The sequence below is a fragment of the Antrostomus carolinensis genome, unplaced genomic scaffold (assembly GCF_000700745.2).
Source record: "Antrostomus carolinensis isolate BGI_N321 unplaced genomic scaffold, ASM70074v2 scaffold5093, whole genome shotgun sequence".
NCBI classification, from domain to species: Eukaryota; Metazoa; Chordata; class Aves; order Caprimulgiformes; family Caprimulgidae; genus Antrostomus; species Antrostomus carolinensis.
The window spans coordinates 145,342-156,974 of NW_010304329.1; the positions used below are offsets into that span (position 1 = coordinate 145,342).

Sequence of the window (11,633 nt, forward strand, 5' to 3'; positions counted from 1 at the left end):
GCCCCTACAGCTGCCGGAGACAGGCAGACATCCCTCTTGGCAGGCCTCCTGCCACCACTCCCTCTTGGGACATACCTGCTAGCTCCATGTCAATGTCTGAAATGCCCTCTGACACCTCTAATGGCAGTAGCTGCCTGTATTTAGGGAACCAAATCCCACCCTCCAACTGCTCATGGAGCCTTTTGGTGATCACTTCATCTTCTGTACCTGAGGAGTTTTTGTGCTCAGCCAGTTTTTATTGATAGTGGTTACATTCAAACCCTGACCTTGCTGTTGGCACTAGACAAAAAAAAAAAAAAAAAAAAAAGAAAAAAAAAAACCCCTGCAGTTTCAATTGCTTCTCTTCCTAGTTAAGGAAAGAAGACAGATCATGTAAGAATGTTCATTTATCTCCAGGAAGATAGAAATAATGGCACTGTAGCTTACAGCTTTGTAAGTGGAATATGAATGATAGGGGTATGTAGTCCCTTTTGAGCAACTAAAGCTATGATGTATCTTATTGCTCTCCTGAGATTATCCTAAAATATGATAAGGGTCATACCAATTCAGTGGTGCTTCTCCATAAGCAAAGCAATAAAAAGAATAGTGACTTTTTTTTCCCCACTTTGAGAATCATCCTCTTTTAGGAAAGTATACAATTGGAATAAAAAAACTGAAATGTTAATCAATCATTTCCTGAAAACAAGAAAGATTGGAAAGTATTATTTCAACCATAATTCTTAGGTAACTAAATCTGGATTTGTTTTCAGCCATTTTAACGTGCAATCTTTTGTTGTTTCTGCCAGAGCTACTATGGCTTCTCTATCATGCAAGAGTATCAATTCCAAAATTCAGTTCTCCCCTTTGTCCTTCTGACAGATTTGATGTATTTCTTCTCATTATCTTTTATTAATTAAATACAAAGATTTTTAGATTAAGAAGAGAGATGGAAAACGAGAAAGCACAGACACAACCTGTGAAACAGTAACTTTCTCCCTCTGCTATCCTTATACCATGGTTAAAATAAAATTTGTTCTGTAGAGGATTTTGCACTTTCAGTACTGAAATGTAATCACCTAAGCTTACCCATGTGGATGCTAGGGTAAATTGGTACCTGTTTACAGGAGAGAGGAATTGCCATCCATTCTGTGGCTGTGCACTGGGGAGGACTTTGAATAGTAGCTGCATCTTCTTGTAGAAACTCAGAAGACTTTTCCTGAAATTTTATTAGAACTGGCTTAGCTTTGAAGTGAGAATTGTGCAGAAAGGACAGAAATTACATGTAGGCAAATAATCTAAAAATTCTACCAGAAATTTTCAAACACAGTACACCTTCATTACCTACCTATTCATTTACTCCCTGATAACTTACTAAAATTGGTTTGATAAAAAAATCAGGTGTCATTTCAATTGTGCCTCTAACAGTCATTTCTAAGACAAGTCAAGATGGAGATGTCTGCCTTTAGAAACTGCTCTCACTTGGTCAGTGTTTATTTCCTTGTATTGTTGGCAACATAATTAATCACAACATTGTTTCAACTTTGCACTGGAGATCTTTGTATTAATATTTGTCATTTTATCACCATAATATTGACACAGTAAGGTATGTTTTAGGCTTGTACTTGTCTACACAAGATTTATTTTGTCTTAACTTCAGAATGTGCCTTGGTACCTAAGCACAAACCAGTTTTCTTTTCATGCTATCAAAGTATCTACCTTGTCTTGATTTGACAGTATACTAAGATAGTTTTACTGATTCCACTACAGCAAACATTGAATTAGTGTCACTGCAAAAAAAACAAATCATTATAAATACCTCATTTCAAAGTGCAATAGCTGTTTTTCATATTAGGTGTGTCTATGGTTTAAAACCACTGAAAAAGTCCAATCCACACTGACACATGTATTTGTGGCAGCAAAAGATTTTTAAACTATTTGGCAATAACCATAACTGATAACAATAAATTAAATTCTAATAATAATCTACTAGTAGATCTAATCGGAAGACAGGCAAGGGGAGAAATCTAAGTGACAAAACTTCCAAGACAGTTATTAGCCACTGGTTATTGAAATGAGTAAGATACTTAAGTTACAACAATTTGAGGTTTTGTCATATGTGGCACAACACTAATTGTAACAGCTGTAACCTTACAGAAGCAGCCTGACTACTTACAAGTTTTCCCCATGCCCTTATATCCTAATTCCTAATATTTACTTGAAATGGGTGAAATCTCATGAGTCAGTGGAGCTCCACATAGAGATCTTTAACACATAACAAGTATATATGTTATTTTTAGGATTGTTTCCAAACAATGGAAATAAGTTGTTGTTGCTGCCTCTGGCAATTTGGAAATATTTTTATTGTGGTCACTTGGGTTCTGATACAACTGGAAATAATTTTAAACGTTTGCATTTTAATTAGACTAGATGTTTTGCATTCCCCAATTCCATTAATATCTATTTGACAAATCATGAGGAAAATATTACTAATATCTTCACGACTGCAGAGGTTTTCTTGTGCATGTTTGCTATATGTATGTGTAGATGTATTCTTATTAGGCATACACACAAGCTTCCTCATTTGTTTCAATTTCTTTTATATTCTGTGATTGTTTTTACCATTTATTGATTAAATTATCACATTTTTAGATAATAATGCATGTTAGTTACAGAATCATTATAGTGTTCATATGAACTAGTTCTGTATTTGAAAAGAAATCACTTGTGCTTGGCCTCAATTTACTGAATTTATTTATGTAGCAAGATGAAACCTCCTATTTTTTCACGGCACTTCAATGTGCTGTTCACAGCTCTCTATATATAGACAACCATTGCATATATTGAAGCTACCTATGAACATCATTACTGAAAACAGGGTTTTCACTGTGCTTAGTGTTTCACTTAAGCCGAGATAGAATATTCTGTTAGCATGTGTGCTGAAAACTTCCTCATAAATGAATTCAAGTGCCATTCTTTACTAGAAAAGAAGTACCAAGGAAACAGATGCATTAGAGAAAAAAAACAGCCAAGAATAATTTCTTCAGCCACTGGACGTGCATGCTTTCTAAGTTTTGAACAATGGGTGGAATCCAAGGTCAAAAACTTCTCATTATTTCAGTAGTGCCATTCACACAAACTACTGACGAACAGTATGGAAAATGCACTGCAGCAGAAGTAGGGTCAAAGCTTGCATCAGTGCTTTAGAAAAGACAAAAATGTTGCCTAACATATTCAGAGCTATCAACCCACCAACCTGTCCAGGGACTATAATACTCATGATCTGGGAGACAAAAAAGGAGAAAAGTTAAGAGATGGTTTTAAAAAGACAGAGAAGAGAAAGCTGTAACAAATGATACCACAAAGAGCACAGTGAAGAAAAACAGTGATGAGAGAGATCATACAAAACATTGCTTGAAATAAAAGGCTTCAGAATCCAAGAAAGGAAGCAAGGACCTCTAATAAAGTTTTCTTTCTGTGACATTATCATCAGTGTCTTTATGCTGTTCCCACTAACAATTAACATTTGATAATAAATCCAGATTTTGATGCAGAAAGTGAACACCACCTATCCTAGATCAAAAAAGGTGTCTTTTTGAATATTTTTTTTTTCTTTTTTTTTTAAGTCAATATCCTGACCCATGTGGCTCACTCACCTGAATAAGATGCTAGTGTAGGCAGGCTGTACAAAAATTAAGATAGCACAAAGAAAGGTACAAAATGTATTTTCTCCCCTCTTGGATGGCCTTCAGGAAAGACAGAAGGCTAAAAGAAATTGTGTTTTACGTCCAACAGTGTATTGTTTTTCTGCGTGAGCAGTAGGCAGAGCAAAAGCCCTGTGCATGTGCTCTGAAGCTGCCCAGACAGAGTAACCAGAAAGAACATAAGCCAACAGCACAATGCTGTGCCTGAGGTGGCCCTCCAGATCAAAGAGAGCAAGACTGGCATTTCTGTTACCATGTCTATATTGCTGCTTCAGAACAAAAACCAGCCACAGCTGTCTATCTCTTTTCTTTCAAGAAGCTGCAAAGGTATTACAGTTGAGTTTTGGACAGACTCAGAAATTTTCATGTATTATTCAGATTTGAACGTTTAAGAGGACAGTACACATTTGTCAAACTATGCTACTCCCAATATGTTTCATTAAATACTCAATATAAATTCTGTGATACACTAGCACATCACTTACCCCTTGAGCTGCCTGACCTGGTTGAAAGACTGGATATTTTCCCCTTGTTTTCCTTTTTTATTCCATTTCCAAATGCAGTAACATTGGAATTACAAATCAAGAATATTTTGTGACTTGTGGCAGTGCATCTTTCATCATTCACTGAGGTCTTATCCTAAAATAAAGAGGCTTCAATATTTTATTAACGATATTATTTTGGAAAAGATGTTTGTAATCTAATTCTAAAATAGTAATGTCTCTTAGTAATTGCAGGGCTTTGTTGGTTTGGAGAGGAGATGGAGGGCTGCCCCAAGGACAGAAAAGCTTCAAATAGCTACCCATTTTTACATGTGGCTTTTTTTCTGTCTCCTTTGTAAACTCCTCCAGTGTTCTAAGGATCCCATGATCAGACCATAGCATAGATTGTAAATTGAGGAATTATGAAAATAGCATTAAAATCTTTCCTTTGTTTTACTTTAAATATTTCACTTCCCACAGTAGCACAGATCTGGAGACTGTGCTCAGAAATATCCCTCAGAAAGGCCTGCAAAGCTCTCCAGAGCAAGTCAGGTATCAATGTTTTGTTTCTTAAATGATTAATTTGATGCTCTGTCTTCTAATTAACAAAGATCTGCCAGCAAACCCACAGCTAATTCAGCCACACACATCTTAACAGTCATGTGCAATTACTTCAGAGTTAGTTCTTTTACTTGAATCACTTCTCTGTGTTTCATTCTTTGATCAGAACTTGATACCTGATGCCTTTCAGATTAATTCAAACTAATTTTTCATTATTGTTACTTTTAACAATGAAGATAAGGTAGAGCTGGTTCAACACCTCCTGGCAGTGGAAACAACATTTCACCATTTGGAATATAAGAAAGGGCAAGGGCATGGCAGGCAGGAGAAGGCAGGAGGGGTACAACTGGCAGGAAAGCCCTGTATTGCCAGGCTCGCTGCTCCTACTGCTTGGGGAAACAAAAAGGCCAAGGGCCAGGCACATGCTGGGATCCACCAGTCCTACCTGCACCCACCAGCACCAGCTGCAGCAGTTCTCCTCAGGCTTCAGCAGAGAGCAAGGGGTCTGCAAGGCCCTGGTCCTTCCTGCCCTGCTGAGCAGTTCCCAGGTCACTGCCTTCTCTGAGTAAAGCCTAGACCCTCTTCTGAACTAAAATGTGTTATAACACGTCCTAGAAAAATACTGTGTTACATTAGAAACATAACAAGAATTAATATACTTGCCTTGCTTTGGTCTTGGCAGCATGTTGACTGCTTTTGTTTAAGGCATAATTTATGCTTCTAGTGAAATTGCTCCAGTGAAAGTACTTTTCTTTATGCTGCTGATGTGCTACAGTCATTAGCTATAGCTAATGCAATTCCTAAACTGAATAAACATGATTAGTTAATATTAACATTTTAAAAGTAATCCTGACCATGCTTTTGGGAAGGTGGGGATGGTATTAGAATTGGTCAGAAAAACAAAATAAATAAAACAAAAATGGCAAAAAATAATGGGATTTATAGCATTTTCAGAATTGTTTAGTTTAACTTCCAGATCACCACAGTTGCTGTCTACATGAAACACATATGTGTGTACACATGTGTGTGCAAGAGAAAGACATACAAGGATGAAACTAAGGAAAAGAAAGATCAACAATTCAAGAATTTTCAGCTACTTTAGTAGTTTGCAGAGAACATTAAAATCTACCTGTTTTTACTTTAATGTGTTTCTGTGGGCAAACTTTTAAAAAGCATGCAAGAATAATAAAGGAGAAGCTTTTGATCCATCCCCCCTTCAAGCGCATTTTTAAAACTTTCTAATGAGAAATAAATGGTGTGATTTAAAAATCATAATCTGTAACATTGTATCTAGAACTTTTTAGACAGCAATGATTAGAGGCATTTGATAGCAGCCTGCATCAGTGTGTCAGGCAGAACAGCCAGCATATAGCAAAACACCACTTCAGCCTCCCATCTCCAGCAATCTGTAACTACAGATCAGAATCTGGGCTGATGGCCTCTAACCGTAACAGGATATAGTCGTCAAAATAAGTTTAAAAATAGGAAAGCCATTGGAAAATAAATTTATTTTACTGAATACTTAGGAAAATTTAGATAATATTTTCCAGGCCAAACACAAAGTGAAATACCTCATCTGCTCTTTAAGAAGTGGTGTTCAATTAACTATTGAATTCCGCTCAGTTATTCAAGGCAAGCAATGGTCAGTATTGATGGGACAGATATTTCACCATTTTCATTGCCTGAACTGTAGGAAGCATCCCAGCAATGAGTAGTCTAGAACAAGCAGATTCAGCAGCTGTACCATCAGATGAAGTATTTTGATTTTTGCATACTGATATGCCTAAATATATACACTCTGAAAAATAAAGTCAGCTTTAAAGATACACAGCCTCAGTTATAAGAGATGTAACTCAAATATTGACTTTTAAAATACAGTTCATTTTATCAGCCTGTTATATTTTTGGGTGTTGTTAGCCTCATCGCATTTATTTGGTGGTGATTTACTGTTCTTTGTACATAATATGAATGCAGTTTTTTGTAATGTATATATATAGCATTAAAATTCAGACATATGGCTGTCATCGATAATATGTGTTGTTTGCTGTACCTTAATATTAAAATTTTGACATTACAATTCAGAGACTGGACAACAATTTTAAATCCGTAGCTCTTAGTAAAAGCTTTTGATTGCTACAGGAATCACTGAAAAAAAACAAAAACAAAAACAAAAAACTGTTCTCCATCAATTGCATCTATGAGTTTCTAACACACAGCATTATTATTTGGCCTGCTTGGATGCAGAACATTAGAAAGCAGAGTCCTCCTAGAGTGAGAAAATTATTTTTCTGAAAGCAAGCCAGGACAGATGAGATTACCAGTGAGGTTGCTGTTGAGCAAAATTGTACAGGTTTATGTAGAATTGCATCACTTAAGAACTTGCACTGTTTCAATTTTAGTTCTCATATTTTAGGTTACTTCTAAAAATAAGTAAATAAACATTTAGAAAACTCTACTTTTTTTGTAGCAGTAAATAGCAATGTTTAAAGTAAAATTTACAATATTTTCCCTATTCTGAAATACTTAGCCTATTCCAGGCTAATGTATGTATAAAACAGCATATAATGCTGAGTCTGCTTCTAAACCAAATAAATTTTCCCTAATTCTCTGAGCAAAAATTTTTACTGTTATGTTCTACCTAGATAGTAGGTGCAAGATCTTTACCAAAATTTCCTGTCCTGTGGAAGACAGCACTGTAATCTAGCACGTATTCCACTAGTGATGTCATCTGGAATAAAACACAGATTTACACATCTAAGTAGTATGCTCCTCATATCTCTACAGATTTATCCAGTGAAATACTGAAATTGATATTAAGTAATACAAAGTAAAGCTGTCAGTTTTTCAAACATGATAGTATTATTTTCTCTTAATTCTTTTATCAAATCTGACTTCTGAAGTTATTCTATCAGGCTACAATATCTAACTAAGATAGTTTTAAGATGCCAGTTACCCTTGTACCAAAGTAGCAAATCTAATTAAGAAGAATTATTTGAACTGTAATGGAAATAACAACATTATCTTTTATTTCCATATGTATATACCAGATAATCCCCATCAGATAGCACGCTGGATTTCTTGCCTGTGCTTGCCTTATCTTTTTTGCATAATTTTTTTCAGTTCATTAATATATGCAGTTCTTGATTACAAAGCCCTGCCTTCTCATACAGATCTTTTTACTTCAGCAAAACAACATTGCACTTTTAACCACTGTTCATACTTTCCAAAAGCTCTAGGTACATTGCCCCTTTCAAATAATAATGCACCCACCTACAGTTCCAGTTGAGTAGTAACCATAAAAATGCAGACATTGGCACAAGGCAGGTGTTAATATTCATATTATTTTATTATTAATCATTATTTATACTAATTCATTAATTACTATTATCATAATTATTGGTCTGAAGTGAATGATATGGTTCTCCAAGACTACAGAGGGGGAAAAAAAAAAGAAAATAACAAAAAAAATCAAGTTTGAAGTGTTTAAAAAAAAAACCAAAACCACAACCCTGTTTACATGTCTCGGGAAGAGGGGGGAGGTAGTCTTTTAATTCTAGTTTCAGTGCAGAGTTTCTCCTGTAGTTGAACTTATATTTATTCTGCCTTTCTTTCCCTCCCTCCCCTGCTGTCTTGCAGCAAATGTATGTGACAATGAACTCCTGCATTGCCAGAACGGAGGAACATGCATCAACAATGTGCGATGCCAGTGCCCTCCGGCTTACACTGGCATTTTATGCGAGAAGTTGAAGTGTGAAAGGGATCCAGGAGGCTGCGGCCAAAACTCGGGCCAGGGGGCAATATCACACCGGCCTCTGTTGCTGCTGACTGCTCTACTAGGAGCAGCTGGACTTTGCATATGTTAGACTCCATACGGTTGATGGCATCACATTCAGACTGCTTCAAATGATTGTGCCACGTGAAAACAAAACAAAATCCAAGCGTTTGCTACTGAAATTTAAAAAGGACAAAAGAGAGGAAAGAATAACCACATGCAAACTTAAGAAGGCCTAACTGAACTAAGCCATATTAATCAGTTATGGACAGCGCTCTGAGTCAAGACTGTTCACCTCTGGCTCGAGACAAGTTGGCAGCTGCCTATTCTGTCAAATCAGTGCTAGCTGCAAAGCTTACACAGGACTGAAACAGCTTTGACAGCCCCCAGAATGGGAAGAGAATTGAAGAGACATTTGCTACTCCTATATGGTGCGCTACTGTACCTCCGCCTGGTGTGTGGACCGACCAAATAGAGGCAATTCTTTGCTGTCAGTGCATTGTGGGTATAAGGAAATCTGTAAAAGCTGCCATATTGGCCTGCTTCAGTCCCCAAATCCTTTCTAACCTGTGCTTTAGTGAACGTTGCTCTGTAACCCTTGTTGGTTGAAAGATTTCTTTGTCTGATGTTAGTGATGCACATGTGTAACAGCCCCCTCAATACAACTCAAATCAGTCATATCCTTGTATACCTTAGCAGCACTGCATCAGTAAGATGCTGTGTTCACCTACTGTACAAGAGTGGCTATAGGACAAAAAGTGTATTTATCCTTTTGTATTCAAATGAAGTTATTTTTCTTGAAATAATGTACAATGTAGATTTTTTGTATTATTGCCTATTTGTGTTACCAGACAATTTGTTAATGTATTTAATTCTAACCAGATAAGAGAAAAATATTACTTTTTATTTAGTCCTTTCCTTTTTCTTTTCATTTAATTGTGCAGAGATTTCTCTGTATGGGCAACGTGCTGGCATCAAAGAATATCAGTTTACATATATAACAAGTGTAATAAGATTCCACCAAAGGACATTCTAAATGTTTTCTTGTTGCTTTAACACTGGAAGATTTCAAAGAATAAAAATTCCTGCATAAACAGTTCCAGGATGATGTATTGCTATTTCTTAAAGCTTTTTACAAAACAAAACAAAACAAAAATTATCATTTTACCACCTAGTACGTGGAAGAAAAACAGATTCAACAGTGGAAATTACATCGTAACAATCTAACTTGGCTTTATTTTTACTACTGTCATTATTTTTGCAAACAATTTTAAATGGGAAGAGCATCATTTGTTTGAGGAAGATTTTATGAAATCTTAAGCTTGGAAAAGGTATGCAAAGTTGAATAGTTCTCATCTTTGTTCTCTCAATTAATCACAGAAATTATTCCAAGACTAATTTACAAGGTATTACAGAAGCTAGTCTTTACTTCATACCATTTTTGTGGATTCTGGCAGTAATAAAGTAGATATAGCCACAGCTTATATTGTTTTTCCAAAAGCTTCATTAAAATGATATGTTTATATATGTACTAGTCTGCCTAAGAAACTGCAAAAACAGCAGCAATCACCAAAAAAGGCCAAGATTTAACTTTTAATAAAGTCAAAATTTAATATTTAGAAGGAATGTCAAAATATACAGCAGCAAGTAAATAAAAAGTGCTGCTCTAGCAAATAAAGTTTGTTTCAAGTATTGCCCAGGGTGTAATAAATTCTTATTTCTGCCTTTTATTAGGCCAATTACTGAGTGTGACAGAAAAGAATAGCAAGAATAGAGAGGCAAGCCAAAACCACAGCAGTGTTTCAAAGTCCTGGGAAAAAAAAAATAAAATTATATATATATATCTCAAAAGGAAGCAAGACTGTGTTAATTCATTTCCTGGCAATTTTCATCATAATGTCTGTAAATATTTTACCAACATAATAGCCTAGTATGGAAAAAAATTAATCATCAAAAGAAAAATTCCTAAGAGAAATAAATTCTACCAGGCTGCCTCTTCCAAATGGTGAACAGAGTAGAATTTAGGGCACTGCCTTCTCAGAGAAGCTCCTTCCGCTGAGGAAGCAAGTTTTGCAGGCCAGTAGCCATAAATGGGTAGGCAAATCAGGTCTTCATTTCTACACGAATCCTATGAAGATGATGATGAAGACAACAAGCTGGTGCTTGTTCAGGCTGTCACCTCAGCCCTTCATGTGGAATGTTTGATATTCACACTGCCACTTTCTTTTGGTGGGCTAAATAAGGCAAAGGTAAATTAAGAGCTTAGCTGATTACCAGCCATGGCCTACATGAGACTGCAGGTATATATTAGGAGGATGTTCATGACAATAAACAGAAAATTATATTGCAGACTCAATAAGGAATATAAATGCTAATCCAGGTGACATGCGAAGCTAGAGATTACGTATAATTAAGTGGATTTCTGATATTAAAATGTGGAATTTAAGTTTTCTTAAAGCTTATTAGCCTAGACCAAATTCAGCTTGTGTAATTATTGGAAAAGATGCACTCTAATTGTCATTATAAACTCAAGGCTTTATGAAAGTGCTAAGAAAGCATGTTATGCACGTTTGGTTAGAAAGGATTGTGCCAGCAGTGCTGAAGTATAATGAATATCAGATCGCAATCAATTCAGCTGCATTTCAATTTCATATACTTATGATCTTCTAAACCAGTGCAGAGCATATGGCTTTCCATGTATCTAGCTACCATTTCATGCATTTTATCCTCCCTCATTTATTAATAAAATTCCAATTCTATATAGGAGTACATCCAGTGAAAAGTTTTCTTATCAGTCAACCTTTTCTTCAGTTTCATTATTTTTTTCCACTGAACTCCACAAAAAGAACTCCACTAATTGAAAATTTTGAATATAAGTTTCTCCTACTGTGTTCCAAGTATATTTGTAAAATTCTGTGTGCATATCTGAGAAAGGAGGAGATTTACATCACTCAGTATAGCTTTACCTGCTTTTTTATTTAATTCAATAGAAAATTAAGGCAGAACCTATTACCTATTTCAGAAGCTGTAAAGAACAACATAGTCCTTTTCCTGAAGATATGGTAGGAACTTTCCATGGTAACCTGTAGTGGCAGTATCTGCTTCATTCTTCACCTGAAAATATCTACCCTTTCCAAC

General features: G+C 35.7%; 1 protein-coding gene across 2 annotated transcripts in view; it reads left to right on the forward strand.

The window, feature by feature from the left end:
- Nucleotides 1-8,586, forward strand: part of NTNG1 (netrin G1) — a 147,861-nt gene extending 139,275 nt beyond the window's left edge. For both annotated transcript variants that reach the window (XM_029084118.1, XM_029084119.1), the window contains one exon: nt 8,360-8,586. In XM_029084118.1, the coding sequence (XP_028939951.1) occupies nt 8,360-8,586 (227 nt within the window). The remainder of the gene's footprint in view (nt 1-8,359) is intronic.
- The last annotated feature ends 3,047 nt before the right edge of the window (nt 8,587-11,633 follow it).